Raw genomic sequence first — 25705 nt, 5'->3', positions numbered from 1 at the left:
TTTAATGTTCTCTTACATTTTTTTAAATGTTTACTAGCCATGTGTTTCTCCTTCTGTGAAGGAACTGTTTATATCTTTTGTCCATTTTTCTATAGTCTTGTTGGTCTTTTTAATTGAAATAGCCAAATACAGTCGTGGATTTTCCTATTTTTGGCAGTTCTATTAGGTTCTGCTTCATGTATTTTGGATTTCTGTTATTAGGTGCATAAACACTTAGGATTGTAAATCTTCTTGATAAATTGACCCCTTTAATTTTGTGAAATGATTTTTCATATACCTAGTAATATTCTTACCCTGAAATCTACATGGGTATTAATACAGCCACTCTAATTTTGTTTGATTAGAATTAGCGTGGTATGTCTTTTTTTATCTTGATACTTTTAACCTTCTTTTGTCTTTATAGTTAAAGTGGGTTTCTTATAGGCAGTATATAGTTGAGTTTGATGTTCTTATTCAATCTGATTATCTCTGCCTTTCAATTGTTTAGACTCATTTACCTTTAATGATATTGATATGGCTGGGTTTAAATCTACTGTCTTGCTATTTATTTTCTATTTCTTCTGTCTGTCTTTTATTCTCATTTCCCTCTTTTTCTTTCTCAGATAACTTATTTTTAATGACTCTATTATATATTCTTTGCTGGCTTACTAACCATACTCTCTGTTTTATTATTTTAGTGTTTCCTGTAGGATTTATAGTATACATCTTTACCTTGCTACAGTCTACCTTCAAGTGTTATTATACTACTTCATGCATATCTAAAGACTCTTACAGCAACATACTTGTTTCTTCCTCCCCGGTCTTTGTGTTATTGTCACCATACATTTCATGCCTAAGTATGTTATAAAATTTATACTACATTATCATTATTTTTCTTTACCCAATAAATTATCTATTACAGAGATTTGAATAATAAAAAGGAATCTTATGTATTTATCCATGTAATTACCATTTTTGGTGCTTTTCATTCCATTGTGTAGATCCATACTTTCATCTGGCATCCATTGCTGACTGCCTGAAGGACTTTCTTTAAGGTATTGAGGGTTTGCTGGTGATGAATTCTTTGAGCTTTGGCAAGTCTGGAAAAGTATTTAGCCTTCATTTTTGAAACATATTTTGTTGGTATAAAATTTTAGTCACACAGGTTTTTGTCCCTTTCATTTTTTAAAGATGTTACTCCAGGGGTGCCTGGGTGGCTCTGTCGTCAAGCATCTGCTTTCAGCTCAGGTCATGATCCCAGAGTCCTGGGTTTGAGCCCTGTATCAGGCTCCCTGCTCAGCGAGAAGCCTGCTTCTCCCACCCCCTCTGCTTGTGTTCCCTCTCTCACTGTGTCTCTCTCTGTCAAAATAAAATATTTTTAAAAAATTATATATTAAAAAAAAGATGTCTTCTTGCTTGCATTGTTTTTTGACAACAAATCCACTGTTTTGTTATCTTTGTTCCTCTAGACATTATATATCTTTTTCTTCTGGCAGCTTTTAAGATTTTTCTCTTCATGACTGGTTTTGAGCAATTTGGTTATGATTTGGCATAGTTTTCTTCATTTGTCTTGGGCTTGGGTTTCATTGATCTGGGATCTCTAGGTTTATAGTTTTCATTACATCAAAAATTTTTTTTCAGTCATTATTTCTTCAAAAAATTTGTTTGTCCCCTCCTTCCCTCCCCCCCCCCTTCTTTGGAGATTCTGATTACATGTATATTAAGCTGATTGAAGTTGTCCCAGAGGTCATGATCCTTTGTTTACATTTTGAGTCCTTTTTTTTTTTTTCATGTTTCATTTTAGAGAGTTTCTGTTGCTATGTCTTCAAATACACTAATCATTTCTTATGCAATGTTTCATCTGCTGTTAATGCCATCTGGTGTATTTTTTGTCTCAGACATTGTAGTTTTTATCTCTTGAAGTTCAGTTTAGATTTTTTTTTTTTAATTTCCATGTCTGTACATTTACAACTATGTTTATGAGTGAAATTGGCTTCTAATTTTTCCTTTCATGTAGTGTTATTTTCCGGTTTTGGAACCAGGATACTCTAGCCATATAAACTGAGAAATTCTTAAAAAAATTTTTTTTGGAATAATTTATACAACAGTGGACTTTTTTGGTTTATTTTTAAATGCTTGATAGAACTCAATATTAAAACCAACTGGCATGGCATTTTCTTTGGGGAACATTTTAACTACTGACTTAAGATTTTTTTTTTTTTAAAGATTTTATTTATTTATTTGACAGAGGGAACATAAGCCGGGGAAGTGGGAGAGGGAGAAGCAGGCTCCCTATTGAGCAGGGAGCCGGATGTGGGGCTCCATTCCAGGACCCAGGGATCATGACCTGAGCCAAAGGCAGATGCGTAACCACTGAGCCACCTAGGTGCCCCACTACTGATTAAATTTTGAAATAGTTAAGATCTTTCAGGTTTTTCACTTTTCCTTGAATCAATTTTGCTAAGGTTCAAATTCCTAAAATTTGTCATTTCCAAATAATTTTCAAACATGTTTTAATAAAGTTTTAAAAGAAATACACTATTTTCATCACTATAATCTCTACAGTTTCTGTAGATCTATTCCCCTTTGCATTACTAATACTTTTATCTTCTCCAATTAAAAAAAAAATATTTTGCAGGGGTTCTTCTAGCTTATTAGACTTTTCTAAAAACTACCTTTTGCCTCTATTAATACTCTCTATCTTGGTTTGTTTTCTATTTTCTTATTTCTGATATTACCTTATTTTTTCTTATTTATTTGTCTTTGTTCTCTTCCTCCTCCTTCTCTTCTTCCTCTTTCTCTCTCTTTTATGCATTAAAGTGAGATACTTAGCACATTGACTCTGAGGCTTGTATCTTTTCTAATGCATGAATTAAGGCTTTCTCTCTAAATACCACTTAGATATCATAATGTTTTCATATTTATCTTTCTGTTATGTAGTTTTTAATATTTTCTGGTGACCACCATTATGCCTTCTTTAAGCCTTAAGTTATTCAGATGTACCTTTTTAGATTCCTCAACATTTGGAAGTTTCTTTTTTCTTTCTTTCTTTTTTTTTTTTTTAAGATTTTATTTATTTGAGAGAGAAACACACACAGAGAGAGTACAAGTAGGCATGGGGCAGACTGAGAGAGAAAAGTAGCCTCCCCACTGAGCACGGAGCCTGACATGAGACCCCATCCCAGGTCCCTGAAATCATGACCTGAGCCGAAGGCAGATGCTTAACTGTCTGAGCCACTTAGGCATCCCCCAACTTTTGGAGGTTTCTAATGTTCTTTAGTGTTTGAATTCTAATATAACTGGTGAAAGTTTGTCATCTCTGTTTCTCCAAATTTTTGAAGCTTATGGAGACTTTATCTATGGACTAATTTGTGCTCAATTTTCATAGATTTTGTCTTCTTGACAAAATATGTATTCTTCAGTTGTAGTATTCTTTGTTGTGCAATGTCATATATATACTTTAGATCAAGATCGCTGATGTCTGCTGTCCTTATTCTCTGTTTTTTCAGTTCTGAAAAAGTTTTTGGTATCAAGGTTATTCTAATCACATAAAATGAATTGAGTAATTTTTTCTTATTTTCTGGAATAATTTCGGCAAGAGTAGAGGGGTTTTTTGTTTGTTTGTTTGTTTGTTTGTTTTTGTTGTTCGCTTGTTTTGCTTTTTAGATGTTCGATAGAACTTAGATTTATCAAAATCTCCCATCATGGAAGTGGATTTGTCAATTTAGTTTTTCAGTTTCTTAATTTTTGCTTCACATGTTTGAAAACCAGATTCCTGGGTACATACATGTTTAAAATAGTGCTGTCGTGTAGTGTCCACGTTATCTCCAGGAATGCTCAGTTTCCCACTGAAGTCCTTTGCTTTTTGATGGTGGGGTAAGAGGGCAGGGATATCTTTTTCCGTATTTTGGCTTTCAAATTTTTCTATATTTAAAAAAAAAATCTGATCTGGTAATCTTTGTCTTTTATCTGAGGAATAGAGTGCATTGACTTTATTGTTATAAGTGGTAATTTATATCTTGTCATACCATCTTATTTTATGCTTTATGCTTTTATTTTTCTTACAGTGCCTATGCTTATTTTTTCTGATTTTCTTACCCTTCTTTTAGTTCATTTATTTAGTTTCCCCCCTCTAGCCTGCCAGTTAAGAGATTAGGCTCTGGGGTGCCTGGGTGGCTTAGTGGGTTAAGCCTCTGCCTTTGGCTCAGGTCATGATCTCAGGGTCCTGGGATCAAGTCCCGCATCGGGCTCTCTGCTTGGCAGGCAGCCTGCTTCCTCCTCTCTCTCTCTGCCTGCCTCTGACAACTTGTGATCTCTCTCTGTCAAATAAATAAATAAAATCTTAAAAAAAAAAGAGAGAGAGAGATTAGGCTCTGGAATTCTGGGTTAGAATCTCAGCTCTGGTACATGCTAATCTGAGCAAGTTACTTACCTTCTTCACTCAGTTTCCTTATCTGAAAATGGGGGTGATAATGGCTGTTGTTTCATAATATTTTTGTGAAGGGTTAATATATATAAAATGTGTAGAACTGAGCGTGGTACAAAACTTTTGCTAAAGATGCCCTGGACTCTTTTTTTTTTTTTTTTTTTTTTAAGATTTTATTTATTTATTTGAGAGAGAGAGAGAAAGAGCATGAGAAGGGGGAGGGTCAGAGGGACAAGCGGACTTCCTGCCAAGCAGGGAGCCGGATGTGGGACTCGATCCCGGGACTCCAGGATCATGACCTGAGCCTAAGGCAGTCGCTTAACCAACTGAGTCACCCAGGCGCCCTGGACTCTTCTTTAAAACAATAAATTCCACTTTGGACCTGAGGACACTTTAACTCTGATTTCTCCCTTCCGTGCTTATATGTTGTTTTTGTCTAGTATTTTAGTTTTATTTATTCTTAATTCTCACAAAATAGACATTACATTATCCTTTTATATGTTAAAAGCTTGTTTAGATTATCCATATATTTATTAATGCCTTTATTTACCATCCTCTCTCGTAGTGTTTCATTTAATATTATTTCTTAAATTAAGTTTCATGCTAACTCAAGTTTATATACTAAAACATATTAAAGAACCAAAATGAGACTGTTTCAGAAACCATCAATCCCTGGTCCCCTTCCATGTTCCTCTCCCTAGAGGAACCCCTTTAACTGTTTTAGTTCATCCTTTTGGCATTGACTATGTATTTTAAGCATGCTTATATTACTAGTTCTTGATTTTAGTCCTGTTACAGGCATAATCTATTGACTTCTCACTGTGAAAAGTGAGGATTTACCCATTTGTCCACTTTTTCTTCCTTTACCTTCCTCCTTTCACTGACCCCATGCGCAATTCCAATACCATAAAAAGTGGGGAGTTACTGCTAACTTGGTAAAGAGTTTCAGTTTTGCAAGATGAAAAGAGTTCTGGAGATGGATGTGGTGACAGTCTCACAACATGAATGTATTTGATGTTACTGAGCTGTACACTTGGAAGTAGTTAAGCTTGTTATGTTGTGTGTATTTTACCACAATTAACAACTACTCTTGTCAGAGCACATACTGCAATGTTTACAGATTGAATGAAGGAGCTTGGGTAGATACAAATGAAACAAGATTGGTACCATGTTGAAAACTGCTAAAGCTGAGCCATGTATATACAGCTTTGCTGTATTATTCTGTCTACTTTTGTGCATTCTGTCAATTCCATAATAATTTTTTAAAATTTAAAATTTATTTGAGAGAGAGCGAGAGAGAGAGAGAGCGTGCAAACATGGGGGGGGGAGTGGAGGGGGGAGGGAGAGACAGACTGTCTAGCAGACTCCCCCCTGAGCACAAAGAGCCTGCAGGGCTCCTATCATGACCCTGAGATCATGACCTGAGCAGAAATCAAGAGTTGGCTGCTTAACCATCCTAGCCACTCAGGCGCGCCCCCCATAATAAATTTTTATAATTACAAAAAAATCGTACTAGGGAACCCTGAGTGGCTCAGTTGGTTAAGCTTCCCTTTGGCTCAGGTCATGATCCCAGGGTTCTGGGATCAAGCCCTGCCTTGGGCCCCCTGCTTCGTGGAGAGCCTGTGTCTTTCTCCCTTTGTCCCCCGACCCCTGCCACTCATGCTCTCTCACTCACACTCTCTCTATCTCAAATAAATAAATAAATCTTAAAAAAATACTATATATTCTATTAGTTTAATCTTCTTGAAGAACTATTTCCTACAGCCTGTGATGTGTTTGCGTGGACTGGTTAGTCCCTACGTTTGCTGCACAGTTGTATCCTTGGAGGTCTTCTTCTACCATTAGCTGGAGATTTCTCTTTGTTGATTTTTTTTCTGCTGAATTCCTGTTTCCTGGATCCTAGATTTTTATCTTTCTTGGTCTACCTAATTGTTCTGGTGAACTTACTCTCCTGTAATGTCCAGTGAGACCAGATTTTTTTCTCTCAGTATCCAATGAGAGCTCATATGTCTGAAACATTTTTTTTTCATTCTCACAGTTAATGGCTGGAGGGCTAGATTGTTGTTGCAGACATCGAGGGGTCATTTCCCCCTTCCACCTAACTTTGTGTCAAGCTGGTTGCTTTGTTGTCTCTTTCTCAGGTAGGGTTTGTACAGGGTGTAGAGTCCTTGCGTTGCCAGCCTGATGTAAGCATGTTCATGGAGGCTTCCCATCCTTGGTAAGCTTTAGACTTCAGCTCCTTTCTGCCTTGTCCCATAAGGCCATTAAAATGGCAGCTCACATCATCTGGGCTTGGCAGATGCTCTCAAGACAGAAGCCAGCATCACTACTCATTTGTGCCTCTGAATCACCTCTCTCACTTTGTTTTTGAGTTACCTACCATTCCACCAGATAGGACACATTTAAAAATGTAGTTCCTATATTTCATCCAGCAATTGTAGTTGTTTGAAGGATAGCTTAGGGTATGTCTTCCATCTGGAAATGCTAGTCGTACTCCCCATAAAGGACAATCATATTTTCAGAATATGGACATAATTGCATTTAGAGAATATACCTAATGAACAAGTGAATTATTGATTTCACCAAATTTACATTAAAATACTAGTGAGTACCAGCCACTATATGTTTTGTTATAAAAATTCCAATTATAATGGTTGATTTTAATTTAAATTTTGGTGTCTTTTGGAAACGGTGTTGCTTAGACTTGCTTTGTCTAGCTGGTATACATGTAGAATGAAGTGCTCCACATAAGTATATCTTCCTAAAAAAAAAAAAAAAATATATATATATATATATATATATATATATATATCTTCCTGATAACTGACATACCCCTTTTAAAATTGTCATTGCTTGTTTTAGGCATTTTTAATGGAGCATTTTCCAAAAGGTATCATAAATGTGTTATGTACATCTTAGGCTTCATAAATTGAGTAGCATGGGCACTAGCTGACTCTTCCTTCATCACTCATTATTACTAAAAGTAGCATAGTTCATTGAATGGACTTGAACTTCAATGTCACATAGATCTGGAAATATACCTTCACTTCCCTACTTACTAGCAGTGTGGTCTTAGACAAGTCACTTATCAGTGATTTGGGAAGCCAGCTTGTACTGTTCACCAGTACCTATTGTTAAGCTTTCAGTAATTTTGTGGCCTGATTCTATTTTTAAAAAATGATTTTATTTATTTATCTATTTATTTATTTAAAGCATGCATTGTTGGGGGGAGGGGCAGAGGGTGAGGGAGACAGAGAATCTCAAGCAGACTCTGCACTAAGTGAGGAACTGACCCGGGTTCAATGTTATGACCCTGACCTGAGCCAAAATCAAGAGTTGGACTCTTAACCTACTGAATCACCCAGTGCCCCTTGTGAGCTGATTCCTAAACATATCCATTACTAAAAATTAAATGATAGAAACTTATAAGGATATAATTTATATTAAAATGAAAGGTAATTAAGGCTCAAAATCATTACTTCCTCATTATTTTACTAAATTTTATTATTCCCTATGCTCTTATATATAACCAAAAGTCATTGAGGTTATTCTTTTGTCTGTATACTATATAATGTTGTGTTACTGCTCATCTTTTCCCCACTCTGCCTTTAGTACCATCCTATTGGTTGCTTGAAATTGGTCATGGTGGAAGTATTTACACTGGAGAAATTGGCAACTGCTGCAAATCAGTATTTGATTCCTTGTTCTGTTGTTAGGACCTAAGAAAGTGATAGAGAAAATGTTAATAATGCAGGGTGAAATTAAAAGTGTCTCATGTCCATAGTGTCACATTGTGAGTAGGACAAACATTTGAGGAAATATTCTAGTTCAGTGAAGGTGTAGCTCATGTCACTGATGAACAAGTGAAATCCTGGTACATTGTTAAGTTTTTCTTTTATTTTGTCCATTAATTTAAGCAAAAATACTGGTTAACATTCACATGAGAACTGTTAGATTGCAACCATAGTTTGGTTATCAATATAAGGATTTGACAAAAATCGAAAATAGCATTCTCTGAGAATTTACAGTAAAGAATATTGCATATTATTCATATTATTTGGAAATTGTATACTATACAACTGTTATGTCAATAAAATTCCTAATAAACATATGTATACATTTATTTATTTATTTATTTTTATTTGTTTAAGTAAGCTCTATGCCCAATGTGGGGCTTGCACTCATGACATCAAGACTTGTATACTCTACCAACTGAGCCAGCCCAGTGCCCCCATATTTTTAAACATATAGTCAGTTGTCAATATTTTCTAGAACACCATTGCTTAAAATCTCTGAGGTTAAGCTTCTTCATCTATTAAATAAATTATCTGATACTATGAGCTCCATACTTGACTAAAATTCTATTTTAATATTCGTACCTTTTTCATTCTAAGATTGAATATCAGTATTCTTTTTCCCCCATCCTTCTAAATCCCATATACAGACATAAACTGAAAGCCATTGGGATGTATAAAACCTTTTGCCTCTAAATTATGACTCCAGAGTACATGTTCATGATTTCTTTGTATGGATACTTAATATCCTACCCTGATTTCAACTGTCATTTTTGCTTTTGTTGGAGTTCCTCCTTTTACCTGTCTCTCCTGTCTTCCCATGATCCCCTCCTATAATTTATAGCCTATGCTGTCCTCTTGTTGTTCTAAAAACTAGTACCTAATTCAGTTTAAATTGTGTAAAATACGAGTAAGTAGATGCTAAATGAAGACCTAAAAGACCTTCCTGTAATTGTTTTAGTTTACTTTATCTGTGACCTTCTTTCTTATATAAAAATCATTATGAAATATTTTAGGCACATAAAAAGGGCTGTGACTAGTGTAATGAACAGCTCCCCAAATACCCCTAGCCCCTTTTAAGGAATAAAACATAAGAGATGCAGTCAAACTCCTTTCTTGTTCTATTACCCTTTTTTTCTCCCTGAAGGTAACCACTAGCCTGAATGGATCATTTCCAGGCATGTTGTATTTTTATCTCATATGTACACATTCAGAATATACATGGATTATTTTACATATTTAAAATATACAAAACATGATAAACATATTGTATGTATTCTTTAAAAATTGGTAGACTTTATATTTTAGAATAATTTTAGGTTTACAGAAAAATTGAGCAGAACCTATTAAGAGTTTCCAAATACCCAATTCCCCAGTTTCCACTACAAGTAACAGCTTGCATTACTGTGAGACGATTATTACAATTGATGAATGAATATCAATATAAAACTAGTAAATGAAGTTCATAGTTTATAAGTTTATAGGTTTTGATAATATATCTACCATTACAATATCATGTAGAACATTTTTACTGCCCTAAAAATCTAAATTCCACCCCTTTGTCCCTGGATACATTCTTTTTAATCTCAAGTGGTTTTTGTTTTGTTTTTGTTTTTTGTTTTTTTTTGTTTGTTTGTTTGTTTTTTTGATTGTATAGCTTTATTGTTTGGAGGCTAAGTCCATTTGGAGGCTTGTAACAAAATACCCATAAACTGGATGGCTTATAAACAACAAATATTTATTTCTCACAGTTCTGAAGGCTGCAAGTCTGAGATGAGAGCACTGGCATGGCTGGTTGAGGGCCCTCTTGGGTATCACAAACGTCTGCATTTTCACATGGCCCAAGGGACTGGGGAACTCTGGGGGGGGGTCTTTTATAAGGGCAGTAACTCATTCCTGGGGGCTCCACCCTCATGACTTAACACCTGCCAAAGACCCCACTTCCTCATACCATGACATTGGCATTAAGATTTCAACATAAATTTGGGGGGACACTGTAACAGAGGGTTACTGATGCTCTGATTCATTCCCTTTAACTGTTGATTTGTGTTTCGTCTGTATGCTTCTACCTCAAATTATCTGTTCTACTATTGGTAGAATGTGAGTTGTTTCCAAGAGTTTATTATTATAGATGTTTCTGTCTCGATGATCTCCTATAATCTCTTTGTGAAACTACATGAGCATTTCTCCAGGGTGTGTACCTAGAAGTGAAATGAGGAAGTCACGAGATTTTTGAAATTACTCCTTTTACCATAAAATGGATTCTAACTACGTTTTAAACAAGATCTCTATGTGTACAGATATTCCAACTGTAATGTAACTTTTACTCTCTGTTCTTCTAATGTGCAACACTCTCTCTTTCTTGTGGGCGTATTTGGATCCTAGCTTCTCTTTTTTTTCTATTTTATCCCCACTCCCACCTCCCAGCAATTCACCTTGATGACCCAATTTTTCCTTGAAGTGTTTGTCTAAAAGTCATTTCTCTAAGAGACCTACAACTCTAGCCCACATCTGGATAAATGCCCCTTCTTGGTTTTCTGACAAGTCTTTTACCTTGGCTGTTTTACGGTTAACCATACCTAAGTTCTCCAAAGACAGGAAGCACAGCAGAGTGCGCCCTGTTAACTCCTGTGCTCAGCATAGATCCTGACATGTAACATTTGTGGAATTAATGGAGGCATGAATGAATGAAGGTAGGATACTAATATGTTAACAGTAGCAGAGACTAGTACCCTCCCCACAATAATTGACTGGACCATTGCAGGCTCTGTTGTCAGTTAGCAGGTGAATAGAGTTCAAGTGTAGAGGGCCAAAGACAAGGTCCTGAGACTCCATCAGGCACAATAAGGACAAGGCTTGTCAGTCATGGCCAGGAGGAGGTATCTGCAACTCAGACATTCATAAGCTGGGGCCTGCCTCTGTTTACCAGCTGGGAAATCTTCAGAAAATGAACCATGAAAGCCTGCTATGCGGCAGCACTATGAAATAATTTTTCATTTGCCACCAGTCAGCTTCAGGGATCAAGGACAGCTAAACACATAATTCACTCATGCATGCTATTTTAAAGGCATATTTTAAAGTTATAAATATGGTACATTGAGTTAATGAGGTATGTTCTTTTGGCGACAAATATTTACATTCCACATATGCCTCTTGATGTCAAGAGTGTAACTGTTTCATTTTCTTCTTTTTTCTCAGGAGGCTGGGATGCAGATGGAAAAGGCCCTAGTGTCTGGGACACATTCACCCATCAGGGAGGAGAGAGAGTTTTCAAGAACCAGACTGGCGATGTAGCTTGTGGCAGCTACACTCTGTGGGAGGAAGATTTGAAATGTATCAAACAGCTTGGATTGACTCATTACCGCTTCTCTCTTTCCTGGTCACGTCTGTTACCTGATGGGACGACAGGTTTCATCAACCAGAAAGGCAAGTGTTTCTTAAAAATAGAAGGTTGCAGCTTTAATTCAAGGTTACTGCTGCAGTCTGGCATAATTAATCCAGTATGCTATTCTGCAGTGGAGCTTCGAAATTGCAAGTTTTTAGGGTGATTATAGGATAAATTTTTTGAAATGGGTTTGCATTAGCTTTCTTAATAATATTCTGTTTTCCCTGAATTGGAGATATGTGTTGGAAGGGGACAATAGATGGGCAGGAAAGGGGTGGGAATAGAGTTTTACTTATGGAAGATATTATTGAGTGTTAGCCTGAAGCTGAGTTTCCAAAAGTTATGTATTAAACTATTTTCAGTTGTGTTATGCTGTGAAAAGTGATGAAAAGTCCTATAGAACTTGAGAAGATTTTGAGCATTTCAATTGGAGCTGAATTAGTAGAGCGAATTAACTAGGGCAGAGATTAGCACCAAGGCATCTGGAATCTGCTTAATTTGGGATGAAAGGCCAGCTGTATCACTTACTATCTGGAGAAGCATCTCTTGGGCATTTTTTCATGCCTCAGTTTCTCCACAAGTAGAAAGGAATATACTCAAATAGTTCCTAGTTCGAGAGCTATTGGAAAATTAAATGAAATAATCTTTGCAAAGTGCTTTACGCAGTAGCTGGTATATCATAAAGGCATTCAAAAAGTGTTAGCTATTATTCGTATTAAGTTTTGTAATTAAAAAGACTACTGTCCTATTTGAATGTCTGTTATTTATGAGGCATTTTACATACATTTTCTCTAATCCCCACAATCAGTGAGGGAGGTGTAATTAGTCACATTTTACAGTGGTGCATGTCCAAATCTAGATATTTTGTAAATGGTGGATCTAGAATGTAAACCTAGGGTCTGGCTAGTTCCTTCTGGCAAACTATGACCCAAGGGCCAAATCTGACTGTTATTTTTGTAAATAAAGTTTTATTGCAGCGCAATCATACCCATTCATTACATTTAGTCTGTGGTTGCCTTTCCACTACCATGGCAGAATTGAGTTGTTGGGGCAGAGACCAGAGAACCTGCAGAGCCTAAAATACTCACTACCTGGTACTTTGTGAGAGAAGTTCTATGACCCCTGTACTACAACATAAAGGTTTCTTAATAAAGAACCTCTATAGCTACTTTGTCCTGGAAAATATTTCATATTCCTCCTACGGTTGGGACTTGGTAAGGCAAACGATGTGACTAAGATGCAAAATTTAAGGAGACATTGACTCTCAGGGTCTTGGAAATGCAAGATGGACACTTGCAGAATCCTGAGGGAGGGTACCTGCTTGCTCACCCTACTTTCAGGGGCGGTGACTTCACTAATCCTCAGGGATTCCATTTGAGTAAATTATCTGATTTCCTACATAGTAAGAACAACCAGTGATAACAACTGCTTAGGTGAGCTTGTGTCCTTGCAATGCTCATTTTCTGTGAGATGGGGTAAGCTGGACAGTGTGGAATGCAGTTGCAACTTATGTGTCCCCCAGATGGGGACAACACAAGATTAGCAGCTCCATTGCTTGTTTCTAAAGCATTAGCTCCCCTGACTAACTGCTGCTGGTTGAATGTCTATTTTCTTGATATATTACTGGCCAGTTTTTTTTTTTCCTGACTTTGAACAGAAGTTCATTTGTTGTTTAGTGTAAAAGTGAATTAATAATTTCCCACCTTCCTCATCCATAATCTATACCTTCTCTTTTCTCCAGTGCCATCACACCTCCAAGGACTAAAAACTAAGAGTAATCTTTGAATTTCCTCTTTTCTTTGTTTCCTACATCTAATTGGTTGCTAACTATGATCCGTTCCACTTAGGTCTCTTTCACTTCTCCCTCAGGCCATTTTCTCTGCCTCTGCCCTGCTTTAGAGTTTTATCATTCTCATCAAGGACTTTTTGATATACCCTTGCTGGGTCTACCTATTTTCACTCATTCTGTGTCTATTAATTCCTTGTACAAAATGCCACCCCAGCAATTTGTCTAAAGCTTTGTCTCAGTTCTGTTGGCTTGCATCATCTCCTGTTAAAAACAAAGCAAGATTAAAAAAAAAATTTTTTTTATGATCTATTTATTTGAAAAGGGAGGGACGAGGGAGAGGGAGAGAGAAAAAAATATCCCAAGCAGACTCCCTGCTGAGCATAGAGCCTGAAGTGGGGCTTGATTTCACGACCCCAAGATCATGACCTGAGCCAAAACCAAGAGTTGGTCACTCAACTGACTGAGCCACCCAAGCACCCCTATAAAAATTTTATTTAGTCATCCCAAGACTCAATATATAGTGTACACTCCTTCATATATCATTCCAGGTTTTATTTGATTTAGTCTTAATTCATCTCTGAAGCATTACAGGATGAAATTCCCCCATGCAATTCCTCCATTTAATTCCCTAAACACATAACCCACTACATACTAAACATACTATGCAATTTCCCACCTCTGTAAGGCTTTTCTTAAGCTCTTTCTTCTGCCTGGAATGGCCTTTCCTTAGCTGTATTCACTGAATAGCTACTGTCCTGATTCCAGGAGTGTGGAGTTTTCACTGAGTTTCCATTTGGATGGTACACAATGAAAAAGTTTGAAAAAACAACACAAAACAACCACCCCCTTGCCAACTTGTAATATAGGTTCATAACTTCTTATCTGAAATTCTAAAGTCCAAAAAGCTTTGAATACTGAATCCGTTTTAGCAAGTTTAGGTCTAAAACTAATTTGGCAACAAAAGCTAACCTCAATTGATGGGACAGGTTTTTTTTTTTAATTGAAGAACAATTGACATACAATATTGTATTAATTTCAGGTATAGAACATAGTGATTTGCTTTTTATATTTATTACTTAATGACCACCACAATAAGTCTGGTTACCATACTAATTAGGTACTATAATCATACAAAGTTGTTACTATATTATCAATACTGTTCCCTAAACTGCACATCACATCCCCATGACTTATTTATTTTATAACTGGAAGACTGTACCTCTTAATTCCCTCCACCTGTTTTGCTCATCCTCTCTCCTCCATTCTCTCTAGCAACCAACAGTTTGTTCTCTGTATCTACAAGACAGTTTCCATTTAGTTTTGTTTGTTTGTTTTTTAGATTCCACTTGTAAGTGAAGTCATATGGAAATTGTCTTTGACTTATTTCATTTAGCATTAATATGCTCTAGGTCCACCCATGATGTTGCAAATGGCAAGATTTGATTCCTTCTTGTGGCTGAGTAATATTCCGTCACACAGACACACATGTGCGTGCACACACACACACACACACCATATCTTCTTTATCCCTTCATCCATCAATAGATATTTAGGTTGCTTTCATATCTTGACTGTTGTTAATAATGTAGCAATGAACTCAGTGGTTTATATATCTTTTCAAATTAGTGTTTTTGGGGCGCCTGGGTGGCTCAGTGGGTTAAGCCGCTGCCTTCGGCTCAGGTCATGATCTCAGGGTCCTGGGATCGAGCCCCGCATCGGGCTCTCTGCTCAGCAGGGAGCTTGCTTCCTCCTCTCTCTCTGCCTGCCTCTCTGCCTGCTTGTGATCTCTCTCTGTCAAATAAATAAATAAAATCTTTAAAAAAAAAAAATTAGTGTTTTTGTTTTCATCAGGTAAATACCTAGAAGTGGAATTGTTGGATTATACAGTAGTTCTATTTTTATTTTTTTGAGGAATATCCATAATGTTTTCCTTAGTGGCTACACCAGTTTGTATTCCCACTAACATTGTGTGAGGGTTCCCATCCTCACTAACACTTGTTATTTCTTGATAATAGCCATTCTGACAGGTATGAGGTGATATCTCATTGTGGTTTTGATTTGCATCTCCCTGATGGTTAGTGACATTGAGCATTTTTTTCATGTGCTTGTTGGCAATCTGTATGTCTTTTTTGGAAAAGTGTCCATTCAGGTTCCTTGACTATTTTTTAATCAGGCTGTGTTTTGATATTGAACTTTATCAGCCCTTTAGATTGTGTTTTGATATTAAGCCTTATGGGTTCTTTATATATTTTGGATGTTAAGCCCTTGTGAAAATTTTTTTATAATCTCAGGTGATTTCACTGGTAAAGAATATTTACATATTTTACTGCAGAAATATTAAGGGAGGCTGACCCAGACCCACTGGGAGTGTTAACTGAATATATGGTATTTGCTTTGTATTTCCTCTCTAAAAATTCAAAAATTCTGAACACATCTGCCCCCAAGATTTTCAGACAGGGAATTACTATACCACTATGTCAATATATCAAGCTATTTAAAATGAACCTGAGATCACTATAGCACACTGTAGATCAGCAACCTAGGAGCAGAGCAGCAGAAAAGCTGAAGGGTGGTGGTGGGGAGATACTGGGGCCACATGAACAATGTGGTAAGATCACTCATGCACATGTGGGGATCATGTGCCCCAGCACTGAGCTTCTCATGTTTGGTCCCAGCTTTTGTAAAGTCATAGCTGATTAATATTACAGACTTTTCCATGAACGAGAGGGCACTGGAGGTGCTTCCGGGAGGCAGAATTTCAATAAGCAGTTGCTCACTCTTGTGCAGTGATCTGTTGAAGCAACTGGAACTGTTTTAACTCGGAAAGGCCATCATTTGTTTTTTCTGTCTAAACATTTTCTCAAAGAGCATGTGAAGAATTGGAAAACACTTGTCACAATCCTTTACAAGGTACCCCCATTTTTTTTGTGTGTGTGTTCAACACTCTATTTTAAAAGCTTGATTAGAGGTTGTTTGGAAACTTGTAAAATCCTGTGTTCCCAAACTGGAAGAATACTTTACGAAGTGGAATTGTTACACAGCCTTTCTCTTTCAAATGTCAAGTTTTCAAGGTTTAACAAGAAGAGATTGAGCTGGCAACTGAAATCACATTTTTCTGTAGTTCTCAACTGTTCAACTGAATTTTCCTATCTGCCACAAATGCAAGTTTCAGATGATTAATAGGGAACCCAAGTATTGGAAATAAAAAAAAAAGGAAAGTTTATGCAGAATTTCTTATTCACTTTAGTATTTAAAATATGAGCCCAGTTAGCAGGAATGGTAAAGTAAATAACTAAAGAAACATTTATTAACCTCCTACTCCATATGGGGCAGTGTATTAGGCTGAATAATAGCTCCCCAAAGATGTTCCTCCTAATTCTTAAAACTTTACACTAAAAATCTTGAGATGGGGAGATTAACCTGGATTATCTGGATGGTCCCCTTATAATTACAGGAGACCTACAAGAGGGAGGCAAGACGATTGGAGTCAGAGAGAAGATAGAGGAACTGAAACAGAGGTCAGAAATGAGAGAAGATGTGACACTATTGGCTTTGAAGATAAAGGAAAGGGGCGATGAGCTAAGGAATGCAGGCAGCCTCTGGAAGCTGCAAGAGGCAAAGCAATGGGTTCTCTTCGAGAGCCTCCAGAAGGAAGTTAGCCATGCTGCCATGTTGATTTTAGTTCAATGAGTATCATTTTGGATATCTGATGCCCAGAACTATAAGATAATAAACTTATTTTGGTTTAGGCCATTAAGTTTGTGGTAATTTGTTACAGCAGCAATAGGAGGCTAATACAGGCATTGTGCTAAAAGAATGTAGGGCAATTAAAGAAATTAACTGGTGGTATGAGTCTAGAGGGGAGTGGCCTCATTATCATGTATGATACATGATAGGCACTTGACCAAAGTCAATTCTATGTGAAGACATTTATAGTTTGATTAGTGAGATTCCAGTTCAGTTATTTTCTGTACTGAAACATCATCTTTGCAAGGCCTAGTCATGTCCTCTTCTAAGAGAATTTCTCATTTCTTTGTTCTACATAAACCTGCTCTGCTCCTGGCCATAGCTGACCGAACAAGAGAAAGACCTCTTTCCTTGTGATGTATTATTGTTAACCTCATGGAAAAAGAGAATCTTGCCCAATTGTCTTCACCTCTCAGGGATGTTTGGAATTCAGGAGTTGAGAGTCTAGAGTTGGTTGGTTTGGAAACAGGACTATAAGGTAGCTTTTCGGCAGATGGGATGGCCATTTTGAGACCACAGCAAATTGGGTGCTAAGAAAATAGGTTCTGGGAGAAGGAGAGGAATGGAGTAGATGTGTTGAGTGAAATTGAAAGGATGAGACTAGTCTTTCTTGAGAGGCAAAGACTTTCTCAGTCCCAATCCCCAATTCCCTTGAGTTTTAGTTGTAATTTTCCGTTGAGTATCTGATAGCTGTCTATCATTTCAAATAATGCCCGTATAGCCCACACCATCCACCCACTTGCCCTTCACGCTACCTTTATATTTGAGTTAATCTGAGTGGGTTACTTTTCTCTATACCTAAAAAAGCTTTAACTCAAATTGCTTTATAATTCTAAAGATCAAACAAGAAGAAATGAGCTTAATTAAATCAGAGAAAGTGGTAGTAACTATGGAAGAAGGCAATTGAAGTTTTAATACTTAAAGTAATCAGTTACGTCCTAAATATCCAGAAGCAAAACAGAGTTCAAATATTCTGTCAGTTTCAAGATCCCTAGATTTGTAACAAATGATCATTTAAAAATATACATTTGTTCAGAGAATTAGTTACCACTGAATTGTGCTGATAAAGCTAAAGAACTCTTTCATGATTTGTTCTCATTTGATACTTAAAACACTCATGAGGTGGCAGATTAGGCATAGACAGGCCTTTCTCTTTCAAATGTCAAGTTTTTTGTCCATGATTCCATGATTCTTTGGTGGAACTGTTTGACTCTGGAGCTCTGCTCTTAAAAACTCAACTTCACTTCTTCATGGCAGAATTGCATTAGAGCACCAAACCAGAATTGCTCTGTACAAACCAGAAGTACTTGATTTGGGGATGTTAAATATTAATTATGCAATGCTTTGTTGCTCTGCCAAGCTGATGAGTGAGAAAAAAGTCTTATTTAAAATTTTTTAAATCTTCAATTCAACTAAAGATTATCATGTTGTTGGAATTACATTGATTGCCATCATTAATGATTGTGCCATATCTAATGATGTTTACAAGAGATAAATCACTGATTCCTCTAAAACTTTTTTTAAAAAAAGGATCTGATATTCTGATTCAGCTCCAAAATAAGTGATTGTGAAGACTAGTAAAACAGAGTCACCATGTTTCCGATTCTGAAACATTCATGGGAAGTTGAATGTCATGGTAGGACAGGTTCAGGCTTTGTAGTGAGATAGAGTGGGTTATTGGGCTTAAATGCTGGGAGTGCCACATGACAACATTATCATTTAAGTCTGGTATTCACTCTCTCTGAATCTCGGTTTTCTTAGATGCTTAGCGAGGATAAAAATGCCCACTTCTTGGGCTTAGGGCTAGGATTAAACAAAATGTGTGGCATTTGGTACATACAGTATGAATGCAATACATGGAAGCTGATATTATTTTTATATTCAGAGCCAATGGAAGGAATTGGCTATGAAAACTCCAGAATGATTCCATCATACCATTTTTGGGTATTACATTTTACAAGTGAGGACATGTGGGCTTGCCAAGGCTCAGAGATGGGATGGTAGAATGTTCTTTCATTGCAAGAGATAAGATAAGCTTTATAAATGTTGGTGAATGTATTAGTTTTCTGTTGCTGCTGCAACAAATTATCATAAGCTTAGCTGCTTAAAAAAGCACAGAATTTACACCTGAAAATAATATAACTTTTTATATCGATTATATCTCAATAAAACCTCACAAATGTATTACCTTAGAGATATGGATATCAGAAGTCTGAGATGGGTCTCTCTAGGCTAAAACTAAGATGCCTCCAGTGTTGCATTTGTTTCCAAAGGATCTGGAGGACAGTCTTTCTTGGCTCATTCAGATTGCTGGAAGAATTCAGTTTCTTATGGTTGTAGAACTGAAGTCCTCATTTCCTTGATGGTTATCAACTGAGGGCCATTTTCAGTTTCTAGAAGCCATCAGATTCCTTGGCAGGTGGCCCCCTCCTTCCACCCTCACAGCTGGCAATAGTGGGTTGAGTCCTTCTTATGCTGCTACTTCTCCTACCTCTTCTTCTATGTTGCATATTTTTGATCCACTCCTCTATTCTACTGTTTCACTTCTAAGGACTTGGGTAGTTACAGTGGGCCGATTTGAACCATCTAGAGGAATCTTCCCATCTCAAGATCCTTAAACTTAATTACATCTGGAAATCCTTTTTGCTATGTAAAGTAACATATTCACAGGTTGCATGGATTAGGGCATGGATATCTTCTTGGGGCTGGGATATTCTGTCTATCAAGTGAAAATGGCATACAAATGGTTCTTCCAAGAATGGAGTTGTTATGTATGATTCACATTATGTTCTGGTTTGCAAAACAAGTGAGCTGTTGTTAAAAATATCCACTCTTCCAGATAGGTAGACAACACATGACCTTGCATAATTTGGCTTCTGCTTACCCTACTTCTCTCTCACCATTCTTATGCTTTCTCTGCTCAGCTATACATTCTCATTATGCTTAACTTAGAGTTCCCAGACATAGCCATACTTGGCTAAATTACAATAGACAAGCAAAACAATGGCCAGTCCATATGATAATGAGACTCTGATCTACAAAAGAAACCCAGGAAGCCAAACCACAACAGCTATAGCAATTGGTCCACAATAGTCAGAATTTGATCAAGATCTGCCAACTTTTCTGTTTTTTTTGTTCTTTGTTTTTTTGTTTTTGTTTTTGTAATTGTTGGTTTGTTTCCCTGCTCCCTGCTTCCAACTTAGGACCAACCAGAGATAGCCAAATAAGCCACCCAAATCAATCTCTTGGGATGCCCCACTTCTAATTAGCCCACCTACAGCCTCCCTGTGCCAACAACTTCCAATCAGAAGGTAACTGAAGACTTCTCCTTCCCTTCTTTTCCGCTACTATAAAAATTTCCCTCTTCTCTGACAGCCTTCGAGTATCTGTCAAAAGCAAGTGATGATGACTGACTCCCTTGCTACAGCAAGCTCTGAATAGACTGCTCACATTCAGGTGGTCTTTGTTTATCTTCACACCTCCTTTACTCTTTCACATATTTGTTTCCCTTTTTTCTCTTCTTGGATCACCTGTTCTTCCTTGCCTTATATGAGTAATTCATATTCAGCATTTGACTGACAGCTTAGATGCCACTGGTGACAACAATAACAATAATTACTAAAATGATAGCTAACCTGTACTGAGCCCTTACCTATGCCGAGAGCTGTTGTAACCATGTTCAATTTATCAACTCTTAAAATTCTTGCAATAAATTATTGAAGTAGTTTTCTATTATTGTCCACATTTTATTTTGTCCATATTATTTTACAGACAGGGAACGATAATTCAGAGAGATAAAGTAACTTGCCTAAGGTCATGGAAATAGGTGAACAAATTGGGGTAGAATTTATGTAGCCTGTTGCTGTAGTTTGCTTTTAAAATCATAATGCTATACTGTTTTCCAAATAGATTTTCATAAGTTCTCAGTTTGTAGTGGGTACTCCTTATCATATGCTTAAATGGAATTCTGTACTTTATCTTCACCAATGATACTGTATTATAATTGTTTATGAATTTATCTGTAATCCCTATTAAAATAGAAGCTCCCTTAGACCAAGGACAGTATTTATCCTATATATGTCTGGAAGTCCAGCATATAGTAACTTCTCCATACATGTGCATTTGAGGGATGAATAAATTAATAATTGAATGAAACAAATTAAAAAATCTGTATTATTATTTAATTGGAGAACACTAAGTTTAAAAAAAGAAAGAGAAAAGGACCCTACTTCTAGACAAACTTTGAAAGCAACACAATTCTACATATGAATTTATAATTATTATCCAGGAAACAACCACAAACTAAGATAGCTTCTCTCTCCTGAGCTTAGGTTTCTTCTATAATCTTAGACATAAAATCACATGAAGCACTAATACTGGTCTCTCCCCAGTAAGTCTCTTCCTATTAGGAGTCATTATTAGGTTGGACCCAACATCTTCTTGGCATTGGTTTCTGAGGCAGAGTATCTCTAAGTTAATAACATTCTTCTGAACTCTGCCTCAATCCTAAAAATTCTCCCACACACTTGCAGTGCTGGAGAATTAGCTGAAAGCAAGGGGTGGCTATGCATTCTCACAGGACTATGTCAGGATCCTAGAGCAAAGTCCCCGACTATGTTCCTTAACATGTCAAGCCTCTGGCCAACTGCCTTTGTAACCCATGTTCTGGGAGCTCTTATTCATGCTCAATGGGTCTCCTTTTCAGACTTATAAGACTGATATATCTGGAGAAGCACTGAGGCAGCCATCAATTCATTTACTTAATATTTGATAACACTGAGAACCATTCATTCATTCAACGAATATTATTGAGTATCTACTGAATTCCTGGTATTGTTCCAGGATTTGGGGAACCAGAAGTGAATTAGATAAGACCCCAGCTATTATGAAGCTTGAATTTTAGCGGGGTTAAGAGACAAATCAAACATACAAACAAATAAAATAATTTCAGTAAGTGTGGCCATAACACAAAGTTATGTGGTAGCAACTTGCCCAGAGCATCTGTGCTCCATGTCTTCCATGATACCCCCAACTTCCCAATCAGCCATTCTTCCTCGGAATTTTTAATGGTTCCTCCAAAACTTTAATTGATGATATGTAGGAACTAACAAATCTTATTTGGGCTAAAAGTTATTTAGGAAATTATTCCTGATTCTTTCCTGATCTTTACTTATTGTCAGTATTCTAAAAATAACTTTTCTTCTCATGCTTCCTTTTTGTTTTTCTCCTAAGAATTGACTATTACAACAAGATTATTGATGATTTGTTAACTAATGGGGTTACACCCATAGTGACCCTTTACCACTATGATTTGCCTCAGGCCTTAGAAGACAAAAGAGGCTGGTTGTCAGAGGCAATCATTGAATCCTTTGATAAATATGCCCGGTTTTGCTTCAGTACTTTTGGAGATCAAGTCAAGCATTGGATCACCATAAATGAACCTAATGTTTTTGCCCTGCTAGCCTATGATTTTGGAATATATCCTCCTGGTGTACCTCACTTTGGAACTGGAGGTTATCAGGCAGCTCATAATTTGATTAAAGCTCACGCCAGATCCTGGCACAGCTACGATTCCTTATTCCGAAAAGAGCAGAAGGGCATGGTGTCCCTAGCAATTTTTGCTACCTGGGTGGAACCGGCAGATCCCAATTCAGTGTCCGACAGGGAAGCTGCTAAAAGAACCATTGCTTTCTGCTTGGATTTCTTTGCTAAGCCCATATTTACTGATGGTGATTATCCGGAAGTTGTCAAGTCCCAGATTGCCTTCATGAGTAAAAAGCAAGGCTATCCATCATCAAGGCTTCCAGAATTTACAGAAGAAGAGAAGAGAATGATTAAAGGCACTGCTGATTTCTTTGCTGTGCATTATTATACGACTCGCTTAGTAAAGTACCAGGAGAATAAGAAAGGAGAACTGGGTTTTTTCCAGGATGTGGAGATTCAAGTTTTTCCAGACCCATCTTGGATAAAAAGTTTGGATTGGATCTATGTGGTGCCATGGGGAATACGTAAAGTACTGAAATACATTAAGGTAAAACACAGTGTTCTATTCATGTATACCCAAATATGTAGAAGTGGGAAGACAGATGTATGTGTGAACTTGGAAAAAGGATGATTTTAGGCAGTAGGTTACACATTTGTTGGCTTGGAAAGAGAGATTAGGTGTTCAGCTGGTGAGGAGTAACTAGCTGATAAGGGGCTTCAATACACTGGTTAAAGTTGGACTTCTCTGTTAAAGTCAGTTGTGGGCATAGGAGTAGCTTGGACATATTTTCCAGGCTGATGTCACAACTGTAATTACTAAAAGGCATATTAAGGGCTGAAATAGCTGGATCCTTTTTTGGGCATCTGTTATCTGGATGGAGTCCAGGTAGCTGAAATTAAAATTTTAAGTTAATGATTTTTAGGACCCTTGCTCTGGGGGGATAGAGAGTGTAGCCATTGGTGGGACCAAGGGGTTAAAGTGTAGTGACAATCAGCAGATGCTGATGAAAGAAAGATACTTCTGTGTTCTCATTATGATAAGAGTCATTTGACTGTCTTCATGGACATTTGCACAGTTTTGCTTTTCCATTGTTAGTCATAAAAGGTCAGTGTGTGGAAAATTAAGTTAATAGAGTCAGTGCAATTTGATGAAAACTAGTTTTGGGTTGTAGCTTAGAGAAGATAGAGGGTAAAACACCTGATTTTATGAGTCTTTTTTTTTTTTTTTCTTGTTACACCTCTTTGGAATAAAACTTCTGCTCTCTTGTTCTAGGATATGTATAATAACCCTGTAATTTACATCACTGAGAATGGGTTTCCCCAGGGTGACCCTGCATCTCTTGATAACACTCAGAGCTGGGAGTATTTCAGACAGACATTTCAGGAACTGTTCAAAGGTACCATTTGAAATGATGAAAGATCAATTGTGCAAACTTAATATAAGTTTCCCATGTGCCTGTTTTCATTCAGCAAAGACCAATGATTTTGAAAGCTGAAATTCATGTAACTCAGTGTAAAGCCATGTAATTAAGAGAGAGGAGAAAAGGTATTTACGAAAGAGAAAGGTGAGGATTTTGGCCTAGCTTCAACCTCCCAAAATTTAATCAAGTAAAAGTGACTGTCTTCTGCATTTTGTGTGACTCTTGGGTGAAGGTGACATGAACAGAAGGGTGGTGGCTGGTGAAAGAGAACTTTAGTTGTTACAAAAAGATTAGCACTGGCCAACTACATCATGCCTATTTGCATATTTTAATATCCCAGTTACCAAGACGTGAACTGACAGAATTTTTGAAGGATCAAAATCAAGCATTTATGCAATGAACATTAAAATGGGCTTCGATGAGTTTTGGCCTAAAATGAGTCTTGCATCACTATATGTTTCATTTAAATTGTAACCAAAGAGCCCCATGTAGGAACATGTTTTTGTCATATAGGATCTGTGAATTTTATTTCTAGACAAGATTATTATTCTGGAAACTGCTCTTTCCCCATGAAATTCTTTTCATATTTGAAAACAAATGTGAAAGAATAATCTTTAACGGGTAACACACATTTCGACACCAGTTAATTTCCCCATTTCAGCATCTACATGGAACACTGTTGCTTTGTAAATTTAATTTCTCCTCCATATAAAGGAATCATATCACAGAAACAAAAAATCCAATGGAAAAATGAAACTTTCAATTTCCTTTTTTACCAGGATAGGCACACTTCTCTCTCATCATTCTATTTGAAAGGTCCTAGAATTATTCTATCCAAAATTAATCAGTAATATGCTGAAATCAGCCAGAAGGAATTCTGGAAAGTGACACAAGATGGTCTCTTTCCCAAACCTAAAATATATTGTACTTAATCCCTCACTCTGGCTTGGAGTTTATCGGCATAAGGCAATTTGATTCCCATGATTTGAGCCCAGTGAAATAATTCTTTTGTATCACATGCAAAACAGGTTCTTTCTCTAGGTAAGGATTCACTTTCTGATTAAAAAAAAAAAAAAAAAAAAAAAAAAAAGGAAATGTCTAGTTTTCCGAGATTCCACTCCCCCTTCTCTCTGTAAATGGCCCTATTCATAGTTAATCCATTGATGTTCCCAGCTTCATTCTGAGAGGAAAGTAAGCTGGTTACCAAGAGGCAGATTTATGGATGGTTTGAGGACCACAAATGACTTCTCCAAAATTGTCTGTGTATTTTTGGGAAAAGAGAGAAAAATAGAAATTGACTTTGTTCATTTCTAGCTTGGTACTCTGTTTAGTTCTAACATGTAAGGGAATTTCATTGTTCTTTGAAATAGTTTCAAGTACTTTAATACAGTCCCTTAGATCTTTAACACTAAAAACTTGATAGTAGACCCCAAAACTAAGACAACTTAAACGAGTAGTAAAGTAACTGAAGGTTAAAGTGGAAAATGTGAGAAGATTTGGGTTTCTGAGGGGCAGGGGAGGAGATAGGATTAGAAACAAAATTCTGTTTTTCTACTTGTTGAATTTCAATTGTATTTTTTTTTTTAAGATTTTATTTATTTATTTGACACAGAGAGAGAGATCACAAATAGGCAGAGAGGAAGGGGGAAGCAGGCTCCCTGCTGAGCAGAGAGCCTGATG

General features: G+C 36.8%; 1 protein-coding gene across 1 annotated transcript in view; it reads left to right on the top strand.

Annotated features, from left to right (window-relative positions):
- The window catches only part of LOC111149295 (cytosolic beta-glucosidase), a 112115-nt gene that overhangs the window by 27036 nt on the left and 59374 nt on the right, over nucleotides 1-25705 (top strand). The window contains exons 2-4 of the mRNA XM_022506284.1: nucleotides 11398-11629; nucleotides 22353-23151; nucleotides 23878-24001. Of these exons, the coding sequence (XP_022361992.1) occupies nucleotides 11398-11629; nucleotides 22353-23151; nucleotides 23878-24001 (1155 nt within the window). The remainder of the gene's footprint in view (nucleotides 1-11397; nucleotides 11630-22352; nucleotides 23152-23877; nucleotides 24002-25705) is intronic.

Source organism: Enhydra lutris, unplaced genomic scaffold (assembly GCF_002288905.1).
Source record: "Enhydra lutris kenyoni isolate GAN:26980312 unplaced genomic scaffold, ASM228890v2 scaffoldscaffold21, whole genome shotgun sequence".
In the NCBI taxonomy this organism is placed as follows: Eukaryota; Metazoa; Chordata; class Mammalia; order Carnivora; family Mustelidae; genus Enhydra; species Enhydra lutris.
This window is presented reverse-complemented; position numbering and strand designations above follow the sequence as displayed.